Source organism: Octodon degus, unplaced genomic scaffold, assembly GCF_000260255.1.
Source record: "Octodon degus isolate 3935 unplaced genomic scaffold, OctDeg1.0 scaffold00036, whole genome shotgun sequence".
Lineage (NCBI taxonomy): Eukaryota > Metazoa > Chordata > Mammalia > Rodentia > Octodontidae > Octodon > Octodon degus.
In genome coordinates, this window is record NW_004524612.1 from 4,921,863 (window position 1) to 4,945,925 (window position 24,063).

Genomic DNA, 24,063 nt, shown 5'->3' on the forward strand with positions numbered 1-24,063 from the left:
ATGATTTCCATTACATAAAAACCATTTTAAATGCAATAATTTTTGTTGTCATGAAACAACAAAATATCCCCAGTTTATAAAAACACAGGAACAGTTACATTCATGAACATTTACATAATAGAGAAATGTACTATATATATCACAGCTTCTATACATAGCAGGTGACCCACTTGTCTACAAGGGTTGGGTTTACTTTAGTAACAGTGAAATCGGGTAATATTTATATACAACCATTTTCATAAAAAATAAAGCAACTGTAAAATGTAAACTTAATTTTCATAATAGTCTCTAAACACTTTAACAATATCCACATAAATAACTGTTCCATTTAAAAGAAGACCACCATAAATGCCACTATTTTCTAGACAGCATTTCTGAATCTGGTAGGTGATAATGAGGAACAGGTTTCTAGTATGTAATAAGGGACCTCTCACTTAGCTTACCCAAGTCTGCTAATGCTGACAGTTTGGCCACTAGAATAGAGTAGGCTGCTATTTTGTCACTAATTACTTTCACAATTTGCAGTGGACATATGGCACCAGGACTGCAATGAGACTGAAATGATTGGAGGAGAAAAACCCTAGGTAAAGGAATGCTCCACACTGTCAATTAATTTGAGCCACAATGAATGTAATCCAGCTAATAGGCTGGAAAAGTTAAAGTCTTGTGTTACATTAAAAGATACAAGTCACCAGCCTTCTGCATGCCCCAGCGTAACCAAGGCTGATGGGTTCTCCACTTGTGGAAAGTTCTGTTCTAGAAATGGCCTCCTGAAACCTGAGGTAGAAGACGGTGCAGGGAGGCATGTAGGCCTTTCCCAACAGCTCTCATCTGGGCAGAGCAGAATGGCTGAGCAGTTTGTGTTTTGTGACCCTTCCCACAGAAATGAAACACTTCATTTCTGGAAATCTGGGAGCAAAGACAACATCCAACCCTGATTGCAGCTCAGGGAGCCAGTTTATTTCTTACGGAGGCAGAATATGTGATCTTGCTTCAGGCAGAGGATTTTTCATTACCTTTATCTTGCACTACCCCAAGTGACTTAGTCATGCTCTAGAGTTGGTGTCTTGCCTCAGCAGGGTCAGTTCAGTGGGACAGCTGGATACCTAAAGCATTTGAGATCCAGGAGGTCCTGCTCAGTAGAAGCCCAAGTGGAGCGGAAGGCCAGGGGAGACAGATGTTCCAGAGAGGGGACATTATCTCCCTCTGTGGTGCCCTGCTATTCAGGGTTCACAGCAGTGAGCCTCAGACCTGCACCATGTCCTTCATCGAGCCTTGTGGCTGGGACTCTCCTAAGAGTGTCTGCAGACCAAGGGGAAATATTAGGCCACACTTCAAAATTCTCTCCATTAACCAGCCTTTTTAGGAATTGAAGCTAAGGTGCTTATTTTACAACACTAGTAGTGAGAGCTTAGCTCTCTACCCTGCAAAAGGAAATGCTCTTTTCACTAGGTTCCTTCTCACTTATCTCCTCACTATCCTTGCTGATGGAAAAGTGTTCAGTGACCCAGCAGCCTGCAATATGAGCTCTCTTGCCAGTGTAGCTCAGAAGACGCTGTGCGCTTCTATGGGAAGTGCCTCCTAACTATTCTATTGACGGTCCTTTCCCAGCGGAATGACCTGCAGAGCAAGCAGCTTGGGTACTTTGGAAAATGGTGCACACTGGTTTTCTAGATCTTTCCTCAGGCTACTGAGGTCCTGGGGGATGTTGGTGGGCCACTGCTTGTGAAGCTACAAGTTGCATTCGACAAGGATGGACATGACAGGTATCCCCCTACTTCCTTGTGAACAATGCAATGCATCTCAGGGTCAGGCAAAAGAGCCCAGATTTTTCCCTGGTCCATAGAAAACATCCATGCCATAGTTTCTACCCATTGTTCATCATCTCTTTAGAATCCTCAGGCCCTTTGTGTCTTAAATTTGTGTCACTTCAAATATTCACTGTGTGCAGAGTGCAAAGCAGTGTGCACAGAGGAGGGTCCAGACCCGGCACCTTTCTCCCCATGTCTTTAAGGGCTAGTAAACTGGTTCTAAATTTCTTAGGATCAGAGGACAGAAAACATTCATGGCTTACCCTAAATGGAAGGCAGCCTACTCACCTCCTCCATTTCAATTTGGTCTAATTACTCTGGTTCCTATAGCTTTAAAAAAGCATCTTAATGGCATTAAAAATCAACATGCATATATACTCTGTCTAAGGTGGATATTATTATCCGTGTCAAATAGTTACTTGGCTTTACAGCCTCCATGGCTTTATATGAAACTCAAAGCATTTCAAATACTAAGGCCCAAAATAAAACTTCTATTTCCACTACTCTTTTTCTACATTTCTGAATCAAAGGCTGTTTTTTTTTTTCACAAATCACAAATAATTCTCAGAAGGAAATATTCTCGCAGAACTAAGACCCTGTTGATCAGCCACAGGACCAGTCCCTTGCACGTCAAGAACAAATTAGGAAATATGATCTATATTTGCAAAAATAGTTACAGACTGTAGAGTGAATTTTAAAAAAACCCAAAAAACTAAGCATAGCTACCAAGACTCTATTGCAGACTGGGGCTGGAGCTTAGACTCCCACCCCACAATTCCAATTCGCTGAATCAGGTACAAAGACATGAGGCAGTATGTTCCAACAAATGACACTGCACTCAACCACACACTCAAACACACTCAGTCGCTGCATTAAATACACCAAACATGCTGGTTAATAAAATTTTAGTCTCTAGTTATCTATTTACACTCTATAATATAAGCAATAAAGTCAAACAACTAAGGCCAGTGGCTCTTCTTTGGGGAGAGGCAGGAAAAAGAGACCTAAGTATAAAAATAGTAAATAAAGTTTTAACCTGGTCCTGGAATCCTTTTACCTGTGGTACCAGTTGCTAATCTATGCAATGGCAAACCTGGAATACAGTACCCCATCTTGGGATGCCCTGATATACTTCAGCATTTGCGACATTTCTTCAAAGAGGGTAAGGATGTGGCACCAGGAGAATGGTGTGAGCTACTATAAAATATACATAGGTACATAAATTATATGATGGGTACTTAATTCTTCTGAAAGCTATATTTTCTGGACTAATTACAACAATAAAGAATGTGTGCTGTAAGCACCACATTTTGTAATAAGCCCACAACTGTCAGTTCCACTTTATGTTTAAGTGCTCTTAATACTAAAGTTACTAAAACTACACAGCTTGCCTTTTTCCCCCCTTTTCTTTGTGTGTTTTCCAAATTATACTGAGCTACCCCTTTGTATTGCGGACTGTACACTTTAATAGAGTCACACAATTTAATTCAAAGTCATTTTGCCCTGGTGAGTCACAGCTCAAAGATGGAATTTTCTAGCCCAAGTCTTATTAAAATCTAATCAAAATATCATAAGTTGAATACAATAATACCACTATATATATTCTCAACAGCTGCATTATGTAATCATTCCTATGAGGTTTTTACTTGCTTTTCATATCACACTGGTTATTAAAGACAAAATAATTTTGATGTACATATACCATATACTGATACATGATCTACATACTGATGCATATATGTACATTCAACTATAAATACCCACAAATACAACATTGGCACATGACAGAAAGCATTATCTTTGACATCCGACATACTGTTCATACAAATATTTCTCAAAGCCTACAATACAACAAATGCACATGTAAACTACAAAGAATAAGCCAAAGAGACCTAAGGAAACCTATTGTATCTACAATTAACTTGCCATAGTTCCTTGCTGTTGCATTCAAGTCAACAAACTGTCATGCAGATTCAAGTACTTACTGACATTCTCTGAAGACATTCTCTTGGCATGCAACAGGCCAATTACTGTCCTAGGCAGAAGGCTGCCTGTCTGGGGTTGGATATTGTACATATGAGAGGACAGTGATCTTGGAATTCAGTCTCTCTTTTAAGAGTAAGATGGAAAAGGAATTTGGAAGGAAAAACAGGGACAAAGTACCTCTGTATCTCTATCAAGAATCTATCACAGAATTATTCTGTGGCTAACTCTACAGTCCCTGGATGATATGATGTTGTAAGAGGTCAAAAGAATGGTAAAGAGGGAGAGAGAGAGAGAGAGAGAGAGAGAGAGAGAGAGAGAGAGAGAGAGAGAGAGAGAGAGAGAGAGAGATCTGCTGACTTTGAAAGAGACCAGCAGCCTGGCCTGGATTAAAAGGGCAGAAGGCTTGGGAGAAAAGCAGACCCAGAGGCTCAGTTGCCCACAAAACTCACTGATCTATTTGAGCGGACACTACCATTCAACAAGTCACACTGTCATTCATAAAAACAAGTGTTGAGACACCTCACTGTTTTTTGTTTGTTTGTTTGTTTTACAGGAGTAGTTATTGAAAAAAATCCATTATTGAAAAAGTGGGATCGTTCTCTGCTAAAATTGAGGGAGATGGCTACTGAACTCTCGAAACTTATGCCAAGTCCACAAGAACAAAACTACAGAATTTTGAACCTGCACATCTAAGAAGCTTACTGTGTACCGAGTGCAAATAAGTGATGATTACAACAAAGGCAAAGAATTCAATTTCTAAGGACAATGAACTTAACTCAAAAAGGTCTTAACAGAAAGACAAGGGAAAAGCTAACTTCTAGGTCAGTTTTCTGCCATCGTCAATGACTACGTGAAAAGACCGAGAACAGGAGCAAAGCAGGCTGTGCACGATCTAAGAACAGCTTTCTGGGCTTTTAGATTATGAGAGGGATGATGGGTGAAGACAGTAATGGACAAAACCAGCCCAAAACACTGTATAACTTGGTACATAGGCAGCAAAAGGCCTCTTGCCTTCGTGGTTAGGCAAATTCTCTCCCAACTTTAGAAATTCAGTGTTCTGGCCACATGGTAAAATATAAACCTAGCTGGTCTTTGAAAGGCCAGCCACATTTTGTTCTTCTAGAATTAATTTCCTGTGTCACATCTGTCTAGGATACCGACCTCACCTCCCAGATTAGAATGGCAACTGGAGATGCATTTAGAGTCCTGTAGATAGCACGAGACTGCTGCATGAGAAAATGCCTTCTAGCTTCTTTACTTCAGAGCAGTGAAAACTGTTACATATCCTCCAGGAACTATTTCTACCAGAGGACTCTCCCACATGTTGGTTTTACTGAGGTTAATTAAAATGCACAAAAATATTGCTTGGTTTATTAGACAACGTGAAGACTTAGGTAACTGGTTAATAAAGAATTTCTATATTTCAGAAATGTCTATGGTCTGGAAAGAAAGACTTTATGTGCCTGTGGCTAAGTTTGTTTGCTGACAAGTCCTCAATAGCAGCGTGTGAAGTGGGGGCAGACCAGAAACATGCACAGATTTTACACATGGGCCCCTTCCTTGGCCAATTCATAACAAGGCTATCGGCAAGGTATTTCAATGTCATCACTTTTCTCCACTAAAAATTAATATTGAAAGGATGTGTGAGAAAAAGAATAATGATGCCCCACATGGAGAGAAGTCCCGAGAGCTTGAGCTCTGAGGTAGGGGGTGAGGAGTGACGTGGGGGTGGGGAAGAGTACCTTCAGAAGGGAGGGAACAGAGCAGCTCCTCTGTACCGTGAATTGTGCAACAGGCTCAAAATAGCTGCGAAAGGAAACACCTTTGCTTTCTTTTGACTAGATATCGCTGAGAAGAAATGATCACCACAGAAAAGAAGGACCAGACTCGCAGGATCCAATGGAATAAGAGACTATTTCCTGCACCAGGATAAACCTTGGCCTGCAACATACACTGATAGCAGACAGCATCCCTCAGAGGCCTCAGGGAAGAGGTGTTTTCAGCCCACGCCGTGTAGATGGGTAACATCTTATGATGGCAGTCTGGGATCCCGGCCCACAAAAGAACCTTAAAGTTGTTTTTAACTGCTGCTTCAAAATCGCCTATGTCATGTGACTGTGCATTAGCATGTCTGGGAGTCTCTGCCGCTAACATTGGTGAGTCCTGTCACAGGAACAGTGCTATGGGGGTGCTGATGCTAACTGAGCACTTTTAGACTACTCTAAGCATCAGAAATACTGCAGCAAGGTACCATTCAATATGCATTATATACTCTAAGGAAAATACACACAAACGTTCTATATACATAGATACACACATTCAAGCTAATCAGGGGTGTTAACTTGTCTTCAGTTACTGAAGCTCATAGATTATGTGGTTTAAGTACCTCTCTTTCCCCTCAACTAGTATAAATATTTAGGCAGAAAACAAACACTGATAATTCAGATTTCAGGAAGAAAGCTTCTGGAAGTCTTGGATTTGGTAAGAAGCTACCAAAATGATTCAGGTATTTTAGGCTGTGTTAGTTACTAGTGTGTTTCATAGTTCCGAAACATAAATTTAGACACTGTTTTTATCTAAACAAGATAGAAGTTGACAGTTTTTCGAGGTGTGGTACAATACCACAAAGCCAGCAACTACAACCATACCGAGGGGTTACTCTTTCCTGTGCACCAACATTGCGAATAGAGAAAGTAAACATTAATACATAATCATGTAAGTAAATGTAAATGTATCATAACAATATATTACTAGGAATATCATGGTTTTATAGCAGGTTTTCTCTAATCCACTCGGACCATGCTATTCATACAGAGCAGCTGATTCTTTGGTCATAGTACCTTCAACTAAAAAACAAAGCAGAAGTAGAGAAAATGTCAGTGGGAGGAAAAAGAATGCTTAGAACGATCCCATTAGCTTTAAAGTTCTGTTGTCTGAGAAGAAGATAGCTTCAGCGAATTCAGTTACAAAGTTTAGAACTCTGAAGCTTCTCCGTCACCAGGGGCTGCACCTGCACTCCTCCTGCCTCCCCTAGCAGCTACCATTCTGTTTATCACCCTCAATTTTAAAGGGCCCGCCACAGGTACAGCTCCTGACTACAAGGTGAACAGAACTAGCTTAAGTACACAGAAGTGACTTAAAACAGACAAAAGGATTTTTACGAGCAAGTTTACCAGTGACAGCGTGCAGTGGCTGTCAGAGACAGTGTGATTAGAAGAAACCAAGCCACTCTGCATATGCAACCAGCAGATTCTTCCGTATCAAGCACAACCATTCAGACTATTCCTTCCAGACTCAGTCTTAAGAATCACCATCCACTGCTGACCAACTGCAGCTGAGTTTTGCTCTCTTGTTTTGTCTTGGCTCAAGCAACGAACAAAAGGAGCTCCATTTCCTACATAGTGTTAGGAAGACTCCAATACCCCAACAACCAGGAGATGACCTCATGCCTATGTATATATATAGGCATAAAAAAAGCACAAAAAAAGAATCTACTCCTGGGTGGAGATGTGTCAGCAACAGAGATGATTCTGGATTCCCGCCGTAGACCCGTGGGAGTGAGGTAACGATCTCCTGAAGACTAAACACATGTCTACTGCTGCAGCTACCCCAGGAGTCAATTACTGCCACTCTCCTTCAGAAAACAAAATTAACTTGGTATCCATCTGTCCTCAGTCTTCAATAGCAAAATGACTCTACTTCCTCTTCCCCTTGCTTGGCTGGAATGGCATCCACACTCCAGCAAGCTTCTGTTTTTCCCCAAGTTCCCCAGTCCCGGGTCTTCACACCCCTCTCCCTGCTTCCAGCAGGGTCGGAACTCAACACTAAGTGCTAAGGTTCACGCAGGGCTCTGTCATGTTCGAACATCTGACTACCAGCACTGTGATTCTCACTGAAGTATGTGTGAGTGTTCAACTTCACCTCCGTGACTGGGCAAGATTTCACATATAAAGGCTTATGTTAACTCTGGCTAGAATTTGCTAAACTACAAAGTTTGTCCAGTTAAGTGTTTCACAATGGATTAAGTTTTTAACCTGAAAAAAAAAGGATAATGGTTGATTTGAGAATACATAAAACAACTGAGCAGAGTGCAAATGAGAGAAAACCAAAGGAGAAGGGATGCAGAATTCATTTTGAAGTCATGATCCTCTAACTCCTCACAAAAAGGTGCATTAGTTATCAATTTGCGAGAAATCGTCAAAGCAAAGAAATCCAGCGCAAAGACAATCTGTACAGAAACTAACAAAAATATACAATATAAAAAGTTACTAATGCACCATTTAGTCACAGACTTTTTTTTCAATATATTCACGGATTACCAGAAAGATCTTGAAAACCTCTGTTTTGCTCCATGACCAGCACTTCCTGGCCTCAGATGGACTCTAAGTAACTTTTTGCTTAATGCCTGGTGTTTCCGGCCGGTGGTCCTTCCGTTCTGACACGTTACGCTTGACCTTGGCGGTGACGGGAGATGAATCAGGGTTCAGCGAGGGACTCGAATGTGATTTCTTCAGACCAGCAGCCTCATTTTCGTCGCGGCTCAGGAGCTGCTTGCCTCCTTCTTTCAGAATGCCGACGTAAGTTTCATAGCGCGTTTTCTGGAGGCAAAGTCAGAGAAGACCGGCAGTCAGTATGCTGCGTACAAAGGCATACAACAGCGCACCTTGTGTGTGACGCCTGCAGACCTTGAACGGCTGTTGAACTCTTGACTTTATTCTCCCAAACAACAAATTACTTGGGTAATTACTGAGCACAGGAGAGGCAGCAGCTATAGGAGACTGACTCTGTTTCGGGTAAGAAGTTACTATGTTAGCTAACGTTTGCTCTATGTGGGAAAGCGATACTGACGCGTGGGAATTATTGGCTCCCAGGCAGAACACACATCCCGAGCACATAGGCGCAAGAGGGGCTAAGCCAGAGGCGCTGTGTCCACTTACCCTGTAAGTGACAGCGTAACTTTTATAGCTCATTTTCTCATGGCCTGAGCATCTGGCATGTGACCTCAACCTTGTGTGAACCTAGTTTGGGAACAGTTATTCACTCTTTCCTACTCCTTGTCACTTTACACAGACTCACCTGGAAGGATCCTTCCCTAATGAGTGCACCTTCATCCCCCTAGGGGACCTCCATTACAGGGCCATGTTCCATTTACCTCCATTGCTTGTCTGCCAAGGTCCTCACTTCTCTTTCTCATGTTACTATGCATTACCAGGACCATTATGAAGTTTACAGAACTTTATTTTCTGATGCTTATCATATTTAACAGAATTTCCTTCATCATCAACTATTTACTGAATATCTGCAAGATTTTGAACAGCATCTTGACTCCTTTATCTCTTGTGTCCGGGTATCTTTGCTCTAAGGGCTGAAAAGAACACTGCAGAGAATTTTCCTGTAGCTTTAACGGGGACTGTTTTTTGATGTCATTTCTACACAAGTCACTTATACAAAACTGTTGTGTGTGTATGTATATGTGTGCATGTGTGTATACATTCCAAATTAAAGCAAACAGTCTCCCATTCTTCACTTGATATATTCTAGTCACGATAAGTCTTTCACCATGCTGCCTCCACACATGAGTTTTTAGAAGGCCTGAAATGTTTTGTTTCTCAACAAAAGAACATGTCAGTTATAAAATGTCTGAACGAAGGCAGGCAGATTCTGTGAAGACTCTACATCTTTCAAGGATTTTTCTTCAGCTCTGTATATGTCAGTGTTAAGTTAGTAACTGTGAAGTGTTGCCTTTCTCAAAAGCGGGAAAGCTGCAGGTATTACACTTGCTCAGGGTTTGGTTAGTACCCAGGTGGGGGAGCGGAGCTCTGGTCGACGATGGTGCACTGCACTGAGTACCCACATGCTAGATTTATGTCATTTGTACCAATCCTACACAACGTGTAGTACCCTACCGTTGTTCTAGGTGAGGGAACACAGGCAGAGAGGCTCATAGTCAGCTAGAGATGGAACCCAGGCAGCATCCCTCCAGAACCATGCTCCGTGAGCTGCATTTCCTTTATGGACACGAAAATACAGACTCACAAATGAGACGTCCTCTGACACATATGGGTGATCAGCCACTCAGAGGCCATGCTTGCGTATCTTTTCTCTTTTTCTTTTTTGTATTTAGGACAGGGTGTACAGGTATACAGGGGCTCACTGTGTAGAGCAGACTCACAGTGATCATCCTGTTTACAGCCTCCCAAGTGCTGGGATTACAAGCAGAAGCCGCCACGCCCAGTCTTTATAGTCCTCTCACCTGTCGGGGGCAGGGCCAGCACTGCAGGCCCGGGGATTGAATTTCTGGCACTTTAATCCACTGAACTATTTGGCTGGCCGTTCTTTTCTCTTTTGTCCCTCCCACCACAAAGGCTGATGTTGGAGATAGCACAGGTCACTTGACCTTGTCATCCAGGAGAAGGAAGAAGTTTGGGGTTGGAGTTTTACCTCCTGAAGGGTGGGCTGCTTTAGAGGAGAGCACACTAGTGCCAGCTCCTTATCCTTAGCCCTTCTTTCACAGAAGCATAATTCCTAAAGCTGCTATCCTGTGACATGGGGTAAGAGGCATGAAAACAAAGGGCCACACACAGGCTTGAGCGAAAGAGGAAGAAATCACAAACAATAAAGTTGTTGAGTCCTTGGTAATTCAACAAGCTAGGTCCAACTCTGACTCTGCTACTTCTGCATGTGTGGCATGAATCATAAACATCCTTTGTGTTCAGCCACTGTTCATCCAACAGTGTTGCTTTTGGCTGAAAGCACTACCAACTGATACAAGTTCCAAAAGACACGTATAAAGAAATAATAAGTAAACTAAAGAACTACATGGTAGGATTATCTTAGAAGGTCAAGGGAGAACCTAATAAGGACATCTGCTAGTGCAAATGCCATCTATCTTGCACATTTGCACATGCAATCAGGATTTTGAATAAGAAGATATATCCAAAGGACACACTGGTTCTAAAGTGGAATTCATTCCTAGAATGTATTATTTAATCTGTCTCCGCATCACCTTGGTAGCACGATTAAAATGCAGGAAACCACTATTCTCAGTAAGAATGAGATTTAGTAAGATGATCTATGAGCAGTTTAAAAATAAATACTGTAAGCCAGTGTAAGGCACACTACTGCATGAAGTTGAAGAATCTCTACAGTGAAAGGAGCCTGAAGCAGCTCCTGAGGTGACGTGCAAAGGCACAGAAGGAGAGAAGGCAATGGGGACAGTTTTCTACCAGTCTCTGAAGAGACTGCTAGGACTGAGAGCAATCACTTGAAATGCACATGCCGGGAAACCATCTCACCCACATGTTGTGCGGCTCCAGCCGCAAGGCTGTTGTCTCAATTAAATTACATCCTTTGTCAGCCAATAAATAAAAGGCACAGGTGTGGCTGTGTATGAGTCACCAGATCAGAGGAAAAGACAAAGCACAGCAAGGGTGAAAGGGGGCTGAAAACCAAGACAGCTCTGTTGTTGTTAAGACAAATGAAAAGAAAGAAACCTTTGTGCTCTGTTTCCAAGTGACTGTGTTCCTCTTCTGAATAAAAAGGCTTACAGGGACAGAAGCTATAAACCTTAGAAATATAGCTTTGATTTTTTTTTTCTATTCTCTGAGACTTTTCCTCAACCTACATCAAACATGTGTCTTTAAATTATTTTAGGAAAAGGAAATTTCTACCTCAGAACTACTCAGCAAGTACTTGTTTCAGTGACATCACTGTGGGGCTGCAGGCTTATCTGAAAGACAAGTTAATCCTCCTAAGCTGCTTTGGGACCAGGCAGAACTGCCTCCAGGAAAGAAAAGCACCTCCACACCATCTCATCTTAGGTTGGGTTATTCTCTTTCTCCATTTGAAAGAAGAAATGATTCTCATCTTCTTTCCCCAAAAGCAACTGTGAAATTTGTACTTTCAGTTAAAACTGGAGAGGAAGAAAAAGTGGAGTAGCACTGTAAATCACTCTAGAAGATACTTCATTTTTATTTGACACACAGTACTTAATGGATATTTAGGGGTTACAGCGTGATATTTCAATACCCCCACAGAAGCTGGGATGGTGGTGTGTGCCTCTAGTCCCAGCACTGGGAAGGCTGAGGCAGGGAGGATCACTGGGAGTTCAAGGCCTGCTTGGGCTACACAGTGAGACCCCCATCTCAAAAAAAAAAAAAAAAAAAAAAAAAAAAAAAACCCAGAAAGAAAGAATGAATGAAATAAGTAAAGAAAAGAAAAAGAAAAAATCATCCACAAAATATGCAACAATTAGATCAGGATAAATCATCCCGCTTTATCATCCATAAGCTCGCAATTTATTATTCCTTTGTGTTGGGACATTCAAAATCCTTTCTACTATTTTCAAATATTCAATTGATGACTGTCAGCCAGTTATCCTACCCATGCTGCTAGGGAACAGCGTAAGTTATTCCTCTTGGTCACCTGTATTCCTGTACCTGTTCAGGACCTCCCTCTAGTTAGTTTCCTTTCCCTTCCTAGGCTTGGGTACCTGTTTCTCTGAGAACAATCTTTAGCATTCTCACATGAGAACATGTAGGATTTGTCTCTCGATATCTTACTTATTTCACTTTCCTCTCATTCTATTTATGTTGCTGTAAATGACAAAATATTCATTCTTGTTTATGAGTAAGATTCCCCTGCATCTCCTTCATCCACACATCCACCGATGGACTCCTAGCTTGATTCCAGGTCTGGCTGTTGTAAACAGTGTTACCATAAACATATAAACAGGCCGATTTCAGTACCTCTGGGTACACAGTAGTGGGGCTGCTGGATCAGGTGGTAGCTCTATTTCTAGGTTTCTGAGGAGACCCCACAGTTTGCCACAAGGCACTCACTTACATTCTCATCAACAGTGTATGAGTTTTCCTTTCTCTGCTTCTTCAGTAACATTTTTTACTTTCAATCATTTTAGTAAGAGTGATTCTAACTGGGGTGAGATACCTCATTGTGTCTTTATTGCATTTGCCCAATGATGACTGATAGCATTTTCATACCCTTTTTGATCATTTGTACATTCTTCTTTGAGTCTCTTCCAGTCATTTGTCTCCAGCTCTGCTCCTTTCCCCAGTCACCTGTCTTAACCTCCAAACCCACACCCTACCACCACTTGCCCACCTGTGCGCTCTCTCCCCACCTCTCCCCCTTGCTCCCCCCCTCCCCCCTTCTTTGTGGTACCAGGATTGGTCTCAGGACCTTGCACTTACCAGGTGAGCACTTCTTCCACTGAGCTATCTCCCCAGCCCTTTCTTGTATTTCTAATTGGATTTCTTTCTTTTCTCTTCTCCACCTCATCCCCTTTCCCCCAGCACACAGTGGAATTTACAGATATTTTCTCTCATTAAGTAAGCTGTCTCTTCACTCTGTCAATTGTTTCATTTGCTAATCCTACTTCATAATTTTTTTATTTTGTTGCCTGTGCATTTGGGTTCATATTAAAAAAAAAAAGAAAAAGAAACTCAAAAACACTGCTGTCCACACTAATACAGTTGAGTGTTTTCCTTTACTTTTTGCAAGTTCCCCTCTGGTTTCTTTCCTTTTTTTCGATTTTCTGACACACGGGCTCACTGTGGAACTCAGTCTGGCCTTTACCTGACTGCGCAGCCCAGTCAGGCCTCGAACTCATGGTGACCCTCCTGCCTTGGTCTCCTCGGCGCTGGGATTACAGGAGGCACCAGCATGTGTACCGACAAATATCTTTTTGAGAGGTCTGAGGTACCAGAGACTAAAAACTTGGATGATCAAAATTCACTAGCCAACCTCAACCAAGGAAAGTCACAAATAAAATTCAGGGAGACAATGTTCCTTCTCTAACAGCTGCTTCTTTTCTGCTGCTAACCTAGCTGTGATTTTTTTTCTTTTCTCTTCTCCTTTTAAATTAAGGACATCAGCATGCCCAGCCCCACAAAGAGAAGCACATTTTTAAAACCACACAAGACAATGCTCGCTCCTCTGTGCGTCTCCCTTGTGGCTCAGCTTTGGTCCTGGATATGTTGAGCAGAAGCCTGCTATGGCTCTTTACTGAGAGCACCTCTGGCTATCCTGGCAGCAAATGGAAACTAAAATGCGTGGAGCTGTGTTGGCTGTTTTTCGACCATGAGGTAAGCATGAAAATTAAAGTAAAAAGCAAATGAAAGTCAGTGCCTTCCCATAATAGTAGATAAAAAATCTAGAATAGATTGTATGCCTTTGACAGCAACATTTAAAAGCCAATAATCACCCACTTACATTTTTCTTAAAGGAGATGCAGGTGCATTTATACTGTTTAAACACTTAGTCAAGTTTACTGTGACTTTTATCTAAAAGCTCTGTTAACTAGTAAAATGGTTAACATTCAGCTTTGTCTCACTCAAAACAAAATTTTGTTTTTTAGAGATGTCTCTGAATATTCAACAAATTAGTAAGTCCTACAGAAAACTGCAACAGTCAGCCTCTACGTCAATCTGATAAAAGCCATCTATGACAACCCAATGGCTACCAAAATTCTAAATGGGGAAAAACAAATCTTTTACTCTCAGATCTGGTACAAGTCAAGGATGTCCTCTGTCACCACTCCTATTCAATATAGTTCTGGAATCATTAGCTACAGTCATTAGATGAGAGAGCAATAAAAGTAGTAAGAATAGGTAGAGAAGAAGTTAAACTATCACTATTTGCAGACCACATGATACTCTACCTGGAAGACACTAAAAGCGCCACCCAGATGCTACTAGAATTAATACACAAATTCAGTAGCATAGCAGGATACAAAGTCAATACCCAAAAGTCAATAGCATTCCTCTACACAGATAACAAACACACTGACAGAGAAATTAGAGAAACAATACCTTTTACAATAGCACTGCGAAAAATGAAATATTTAGGAATTAATCTAACTAAAGATGTAAAAGATCTATTCAATGAAAATTATAGTACTCTAAAAAAAGAGATCATAGGATTAAAATAATTTTGAAAACATCTCTAGAGGTCTATCAAAAATATATTTTTTAGTAAATAACTAAATTCAATCACTTTGACTTATAAGTCTAACTTACTCTGGACCCATCAACTGAGAGGCAGCCTGGTATGAAGTTGAAATACCTACAGATTTTTGAATCAGATGATATAACTTATTAGTTCAGGCTCTGCCTCTTAGATAGATATGAGACCTCAGGCAAGCTACTTATCCTGAGTCTCCATTTTCTTATGTATAAAATGAATATCATATCACCATCATTTTCATGCAGAGTTGTTATAAAACTAAGAAAGTATCCTTTAAGTCACTGTATAAATGTTTTATACAAAATCCACTATGATTCAATAACCAAAAACTACATTGCACTTTAATACTTAATGAGTAAAATCATTATAATTAAACATATATTCACTATTAATATACAAAATAAATTCAGCCATAAAAGCAAAAAATAAAAAAATAAAAAAAGAGATCATAGAGGATTGCAGAAAACGAAAAGATATTCCCTGCTCCTGAGAACCAACATTGTGAAGATGGCCATACTCCCAACATTGTGATACAGATTTAATGCAATCCCTATCAAACTACTACCAACATACCTCATAGACCTAGATAAATCATTCCCAAAATTTATTTGGAACCAGAAAAGACCTAGAATAGCAAAGGCAATCCTGAGCAACAAAAATAAGGCAGGAGGCATTACAATTCCTGACTTGAAATTAAACTACAAGGCTACTGTGATAAAATCAGCATGGTATCGGTAAAAAAAAATAATAATAATAATAATAGACCTGAGGATCAATGGAGTATATTAGAAGATCCAGAAGCAACTACAAATACACTCAGCTACCTTATCTTCAACAAATGGGCCAAACATAATTTCTTGAGGAAAGAGCCTCTTTAACAAATGGTGCTGGAAAAACTGGCTCTCTACATGTTGAAAACTAAAACTGGACACAGGTCTGTCACTATTCACTAAACTAAAATCAAAATGGATTAAAGATCTAAACATTAAAACAGAAACACTAAATATCATGGAAAAGAAAGGAGGAATTCTTGAAGACATAGGGGCAGGCAAAGTGTTCATGAACAGAAATCAAACTGCACGGGTAATACCTGAAAGAATTAACAACTGGGACCTGCTCTTATTGAGAAGCTTTTGCACATCAAAAGAAATCACCAACAGAGTAAAAGGACAACCTACAAATTTGGAAAAAATCCAGGCACTCAGACAAAGGAATTTATAAAGAACTAAAAAACATTAGGGTCCCAAAATTTGAAGACCCAATCCAGAAATGGGCATCTGAGATGAATACATACTTCTCAGAAGAAGAAATTGTAGAAGCTAATAAATACATGAAAAAGTGTTCCACATCACTAGCTATCCGTGAAATGCAAATTGAAACAACACTGAGATATCATCTCACCCCAGAAAGAATGGCTATCATAAAGAAATCACCCAACAACAAATGTTGGAGAGGCTGTGGGGGAAAAGGAACCCTTCCTCACTGCTGGTGGGAATGTAGACTGGTGCAACCATTATGGGAATCAGTGTGGAGACTCTTTAAAAAACGAGGACTGGAAATCCCATTCAATCCAGCTATCTCCCTACTGGGAATTTTCCCAGAGGAACTGAAATCATCATATCATAGTGATATATGTGTGCCTATGTTTATAGCAGCACAATTTGCGATAGCCAAATCTTGGAAGCAACCAAAATGGCTGTCACCTGAGGAATGGATGAAAAAATTGTGGTATTTCATACAATGCAGTATTACTCAGTTATAAAGAATGATAAACTGGAAGCCTTCATACATGAGAGGATGCCACTTTAAGATATACTCATAAGTGAAGTAAATCAGACCCACATGTGTAAATACCATATAGTCTCCCTAGTGTAAGAACTCAAAAGAAGAAATAAAAATTGAAAGCTATAATAGAACAAAATGGAAAGCAAGAGCTTAAGGATTAAACAATGAAGAGAGGGAAAGGAGAAAAGCTAGGAAACATGGCAGGGACAAAACCATACATTTATATACACAAGATGTTTAAGGCAATGGTCCTGAGAATCTTTAGCAGGTTTTTGAAACTTGCAGTTAATTGGTAGGCTTCTCACCCTGACTAACTATATATGCCAATACCTGTGAATTAAGCAATTGCACCGAGGACAGCAGTGTGTAATACTAGGATGATGATTTGAATGCTTGTTATTCTGGTCTTCTAAATGCATACTGCTTCAAATGTCATATCAATTAATGCTATACTCTCAAATAAATGTTTGTTTAAAAAAGGTAATAAAAGAAAATAAGAGACAAGAAAAAATGTCATAGGACTGTCCTTCCACATGTTGTATATGGTTAGATTTGTAAGTTTCTGTGTAAACACATGTAATTTTTTTATTTTTTAGTTTTTTCACATTCTATAGGGATTTAAAGTTTAGCATATCAACAATGGTTGGAAAATATCTTTTCCATGTTATGTCTAAGTTGTTTGATATTCAGCCAGATAGTGAGGTACAGCTCAACTGCCTTGTTGTAGGGTAATAATATCATTAAGCTTCTCTTCTGGAGAGTTAACAACTTAAGTTTGCAGACCAAAAAATTAGAGAAAAGAAGGACTACAAGGATAGCCAACATTTTGGTCCTAGCCCTTCCAGGTCAATGAAGACTCAGGACATAAGAGAATGTGTACTGTAACGTCCTGTAACTCAGTGGTGTCCCAAATTTCCTGTTCAATGAGATTATTTAGCCACAGAGGAAAGTGATCGACAATGTAGAGTGTGCCTAAGGAGAGTCACCTAGAGAGAAAACATTCTCTCAGGCTTTCACAGAGAGCAAATTGGTCAAGCAATGGCTGTCACTCATCCAGATGAATGGCTGACACTGACGAGAGGCCTGGTGTCACAAACAATTCATGCACAGCATCTTGGCCACATTTCCAGCTGGTCCTGTGGAGACTTTTGGGAGCTAGCTGGGAACCTGACATACATTTATTTATTTATTTATTTAATGTATTTAGGACAGGGTCTACAGGGTCTAAAAGGTCTCATTATAGAGATCAGAGTCCTAGTGATCCTCCTGTTTTCAGCCTCCCAAGTGATGGAATTACAGGTGTGTGCCACAATGTCCAGTCTCAAATGCCATCTCAGCACACCCTGGGGGTGGGGCCAGCACAGCAAGTTGGAGATCGAATCCAGCCCCTGTGCTTTACCTAAGCAGACACTTTAGCCCACTGAGCTATCTGGGCAGCCTGAAACCTGACTTTTAATAACTGCTGTGTATACCCTCTTCATGTTTTTAGTACGTTTGGGCTTCTACATCTCCTCTTTCTCTCTCTCCACTCAGGCCTAGGCTCAACAGAAGGATTAATTACTCAACCTACTGCACACATTTATTTTACCTTTTTTTCTTGAGACAGGGTCTCACCGTGCAGTTCACGTTGGCCTTAAACTCACTGTGTAGCCCAGACTGGCCTCAAGCTCACGGCAATCTTCCTGATTCAGCTTCTTAATGCTGGGATTATGCCCCACTAACTGCACACATTTTAAATGTTACATGAAGAGAATACCTTGTAAGAAACAGCACCTTCACTTTCAATTGCTAGTAGTTTTAAAGCTGTGAAACAAAATGCCAGCATTTGGGGGCCAACGATGATTATTCTATTCGGGGAATTTCTGCAATGCTTGTTTCTTCAGGTGGTTCCCAGGATACTGTCACGTGCTGTACTTTGCTTGGTGGAAGCTGAGTGAATTTTTATTCTATGTGATACAAATCATAAATTCCTCATGTACCAGAACCAAGGAAATCAATGAAAATACTTTTAAAATGAACTGAAGTATAAATTAATGTATAAGGTTATGAGACTATTTCTCTAACAAAATTGAAATTTCATGAAATTGAAATTAACCAGTCTTTTAGTATTAAGATCAGACTCCAAATTCTTATAAGGATGAGATAGCAGCAACCCAAGGATACTAAGTGAATCCAAGATAAAACCACTAACTCTTCGCTACAACTAAGTGGCAAAGGCAAGAGGAATACAGGTTTAGTCAATTACAGCTCACTTGGAGTGAAGTTTTCTGCTTTAAGTAAAAATGCATCCTTTTCCAACAGGCTAAGGTGGAAGCCTGCTAAGTCTCTCTGTGCATTTAAGTTTTGAATTACGTAGTTACCAGAATTTCTTTATTTACCATAAGTGAGGGTTTTGAGAATGTCTGCAGCATAGTAAGAGCTGTGAATCTGGCTTGTTATTAATTGTTTGCACTCAAAGCAACTTGTGATATAAACAAACGCATAAACTTAGGAACAATTCCTGGTATCACTAACAGTGCAACATTCTGCCAAAGTAAGTGTTTTTCCTCACCAAGCCTTGTGAAAATAAGAATTGCTCTGAAACCAGAGGAGTCTCTTGGTGATGACCTAGCGAGGAGCAGGTGAGAAGACAGATCCAGAGCCTGCACTTTCACCCCTTGCCCTATCTCCGCCCACTTGGGGGCTCCCACCCACCCAGATAGCACCACCTACCAGATCTGCTTTCATGGGGGCATGGAAATAGCTATACCCCAGTAACAATAACCAAATACTGAGCTTTCTCAGAGAATTACTTCCTCCACTATCTTTCATGCACGATGATAAAGTTTCGTTAAGTCACTCAGCAGATACATACTCTGGGATCTGGGCCAGAACTGTGGACTTCTACACAAATGGCCAACAGCTCTGGCTCCCTATTTGGGGATGAAGGTGACCTGCTCAGAGCAAGGTGCTCACAAAGCAGAGGACACTATGCTGGGGCCTCCACAAGCACTCACAGGAGGCTAGTTCTAGAGGCTGAAATCACAGCAAGGTAGACTCTCTCTGACACCTTACTTCACTTTTCATTTAAGTTTTTGAAATATAATGACTCACTTCTTAAAAAAATTCCTTTTACAAAAGTCTTTTTAGATAATGTGTACAGAATGAGGCACCTTCTACATTCCGGGGTTAATGCAGCAGGGTAGACAATATAATGTGCTCAACTTACTAACATGAGTCCGATTTTTAAGCTGAAGATTTTGGAATGCAATCTTCATGGTCCTTGAGGAGACAATTTGATGAAGGCAAGATAACTCCTCAGAGCTGGGTCAACCTCACATCAGAAAATGAAAATGCTGACTCTAGCTGGGTTACATTTTTAGAAAAAGGACATCATGGGAAATTCAAAAGCAGGGGCATGCACCACGCACTGGCACCTCTCCATGGTCTGGCAGCTGTCCCCACCTCCTGGGACAGGCTCTTTTCCTTTACAGTCCAGGGCTCAAAGTAAGTTGTTGAGTGCTGAAAGCAGGGGCCTGAGATATTGGAAAATTTAATTAGAATGTGTGAAACAAAACAGGCTACATTTTAAATCTGCTCCAGAAATGTGACAAATGATTGTTTGTTGAGAATTCCCATTTCTAAGCATGAATCAGCCCAGGACATGAGGAGCTGCTTCATTTTTTGTTATTGTTTGCTTCTTTTTAGAGTTATTTTCAAGTCTTTTGCTAGTATGGACTGCATAGTTTTTAACTTACTTTGGCTTTGACTCTTGGTGTAGTCAACAGACCACAGCAAGACTTGCTCAACCATGGAGAAATCCAATAGGGGGATGTTCAGTGGAAGGACCATCTTTTAAACCTAATACTACATTCAATAAGGGAAATCTTACAACTCAAGAAGTAACTTTTTAAGGCCTCTGCAATCCTGACCAAGCAAGCATATATGGTAGCACAAGGTGCACAGGCTGGAAATGACCTTGACATTCCTGCCCTCCTGGTGCTCGCACTCCTGCTCAGGGGGATGTGGAATCCTGCACAGACACCAAGACTAACATAGCAGAAAGCACACTGTTACAAGCTGTATGGTAGTGGCGGTCCCACTACTGGGTCAACAGCAGGGATCTGGGTTGTGCCTTGCAAAGGGAGCAGCACTTGCAAATAAAAATGTTAGGAAGAATACATGAGGCAGAAGAAGGTGGCTGAGAAAAGTGCAGAGGTGTGTTGGGGGAGCAGGATGGGCAGAAACGTAACTAACACCATGCAGCGGCCATTCTGGGGAAGACTGACTATGATGAGGGGTGGAAGGAGCCTGGAAGGAGCCTGCTGCTCTTAGCTTCAGGCCTGGGACTTTCTTCAGAAGGTAAACGGGGGAAGGGAGGTAGGTTAGGTGGGGGACATCCGAGACAGCTGTCAAACCAAGTACTGCTATACTCTGGATCGAGTCTCAGCAGAACAGGTGGAAAAGGGTGTAGGATGATCTGGGATAGGAGAGATGGCAGGAGCCAGGAGCCAGGTTCAAGTAGGAGATGGGGAAGCCAAGGCTGGAGCAAAGGAAGTGTAGGAGCCACAGCTGGGCAGGAAAAGCACAGGAGTGAGACAACAGAGGCAGGTCAGGGGCTGGCTGCTTGGATGGTTCTGGCTTCAGGCCCCAGGAGAAAACAGGATGGTAACATGGGAAATAAAAGAGCTGCAATGAGTACAAACCAGTACCCATAGATAAGTTCAATACTCTCAGCATAGGAAATGTATGCCCTCCCCTCATTTTCTTCTAAGAGAGACACTCGAACGTCTGAAGATAGTGGCTAAGAGGGAGGTCGAAGGATCCTGACCTAATCTGGGGGGAAATAGCCAAAAGAAACATTCTGCTTCCCATTTGCTTTTGAATTTTCTGTTGCTTCATACCATAGCATATGAGCCCTACCCCTTCCTAGCAGCCACACTCAGTAGAGTATAGGAATGTGCCTCAAGTTAACGTGTCAATACCTGTGAAGGACAGTGAGCGGGAAGAAGAAAAATATACTGGCGTTGCCCAACAGCAAGAATGTGTAGGCGAAGGGGACGCTTCCTCTTACCCTGTATCGCCTTTCCTTTTGTGGACTCAGACCCTGCTAGAGGACGCACAGGGACACACACACACAGCCATGCTCCAGGCTGCAAATCCCTCTGTTAGTCACCTTTTTAAAAAAAATTATTTTTGAACCTCATGGCAGGTGCACACTACTTTAAATAGGCAGACTACTTACTTGCTTTCAAGTGCATAAACCTGCAGAGGCCGTTTGATGTTTATTTGGCACTGAAATAGAATCACAAGCACATGGGATGACCAGAATCAACAGCAGGCTAGAGGCTTCCCAATCAGAGCCAGGGCCAAGGCAGGCTCTTCATGCTCACAGTAGCTGCTGGCAACCTTGGGCCTCAGGGGGAAGCATAAAATATTTAGTTTCAACATACCTCAAACTCCAGATAGTGATCTTTGAGCTTGTATTCGTCCACATCCTTGGCTTTAACTTTCTTGTCTGGGGGATAGGAGCGGTGCTCAGCCAGCTCGGTGGTAATCTGCTTCAGTTTGCTTTCATGAGATTTCAGCTGTTCCTCCTGCAGGAAATCACTCAGTCATTTAGTGGGCAGAAAATAATCAATAAAGCAAATGCACAGTGCTTTTTAACATCTGCTTATGCTGCATGGCTGCAATTCATCCCATAATCTAGTGTGCCCCTGCTCTACATCATTCTGACCTTCCCATGCCGGTGCTGGAAGATTCCTCCCCAGGATGGGCAAGCAAGGCCAGCTTCCCTAACAGGCCCTGTTCACTGGGTTGGCACCAGGCACCCAAGAGAAACCCTGGCAGCCGAGTCACCAGCAGAGCAGTGAAGGGCCACCCTGAGTGCCTCAATGCCTGGCCTCTCCCATCCATGTCCCCCCAGCAATGCTGTGGTTTGTTTCTCTGTCACAGTGAATGTGCGTCTATCTGCCAAACCTTCTCCTTTCTTGAGGTGAGCCATGCTGCAAAGAAATACTTGTCTGAAACTTATCGGATTGTTTTTCTAGAAAATATAGGACTTTCCCCTCCAAAGCACAGAGGTTCTCAAGTCCTTCATTCTCATTAGGCCAAAGTATTCACTGTCAGTGACAGGCACTACATGCCAACAGGACATGACTGGTCCTGTCAAGAGATTCCCATTCTAGGGGAACCATTTACATGTTTTAGCAATGAGCTCTTTAAAAAAATATGTTACCAAAGCCTCTCATAGCACTTGAAAATGTTCTGGAAACAAAGACAATGGAGCTCTCATGCATTTGTAAATTGTATGATTGTTGACAATCTCACATTCACATACAAATTATCCCAATTCTGGAGTATAAATTTCTTATGTACAATAAGAAATAAAAGGAGAAAGGCAAGGAACTAATTAAAATAGGTGATAAATATGTCTTATATAACAAACATAATTTTAGGTTGTAAATATATATATATTTTTTTTTTGTATTTTAAAAGGGAAGGGTTTACAAGGTGTTCAGAGTCTCACTACTAGATTGATTTGTAGTGATCCGCCTGCTTACAGCCTCCCAAGAGCTGGGACTACAGATACACATACCATGCCCAGTCTCAAATGCTGTCTCAGTGTGCCCCGAGGAGGGTGGGGTCAGCACAGCAGGCCTGGGGCTCAAATCCCCAGCCCCTGAGCCTGCTTGCAGGCACTTTAATCTGCTGAGTTATTTAGCTGGCCCTGTATATTTTTTATTTTTAAATATTTATGTATTTCTTAAAGAGTACAGTTAGTATTAAAACACAAATTTAAAGTGATATAGCATTTCACTTAATAAAATGTGTTGTCTTCTAACATGTTATTCCTATTACCAGAAGTATGCATAAAATGAAGACAATAATTTTAAATGCCATCCAGAAAATGAATTCCAGACACTAAAACAGATACTGCCAATGTAAGTTCAAAAAATAGATCCAGAAATTTTAAGTCACTAATGATACCTTAAAGGCTTCTATGTTAGTGTACAACTTAAAAGCCAACCAAGGACAAAAATTCCGAGCGTAAAACCATCAAAACAGAGAAAAATAATAAAAAATACAAAGTAGAGTACACGAGTGTAAAGCTAAGCAAGCAGAGTGGTGGACTGTGAATGAAAGAGGACAAGTTCATTCTCAAATAACAAAACAAAACCTTCATAGAAGTCTCAGAAAAGTGCAAGTAGAAAAGGGCAAGAAACACATTTTGTGACGTCAGAAAGGAATCCAAATCTCCAGACCTATCCTCTGCACACTGAAAATGCTGGAAATCCATGAAAATGCTTCAGGGAGCTTTTAGACAAAGTTTCTTAGTCATCTGTTATTTTCCCCCGGCCGACTGTAAATCACAGGATGGATGAAAGTCTCTCGCCCCTCGTGTAGTTTCCCTGGAAGCAGAGGGAGTAACTAAGGCTAAATGAGGTCCTACCAGTGGGAGTGCCAATCTGATAGGATTAGAGATTTCTGATCTCCTGCATGCATGCACCAAGGAAAG

General features: G+C 41.2%; 1 protein-coding gene across 1 annotated transcript in view; it reads right to left on the reverse strand.

The window, feature by feature from the left end:
• Positions 1–2,356: 2,356 nt before the first annotated feature.
• Psd3 (pleckstrin and Sec7 domain containing 3) overlaps positions 2,357–24,063 on the reverse strand; it is a 563,673-nt gene continuing 541,966 nt past the window's right edge. Inside the window, exons 18-19 of the mRNA XM_023714618.1 lie at positions 21,998–22,141; positions 2,357–8,395 (exon numbers count right to left, since the gene is read on the reverse strand). Of these exons, the coding sequence (XP_023570386.1) occupies positions 8,180–8,395; positions 21,998–22,141 (360 nt within the window). The 3' untranslated portion in view covers positions 2,357–8,179. The remainder of the gene's footprint in view (positions 8,396–21,997; positions 22,142–24,063) is intronic.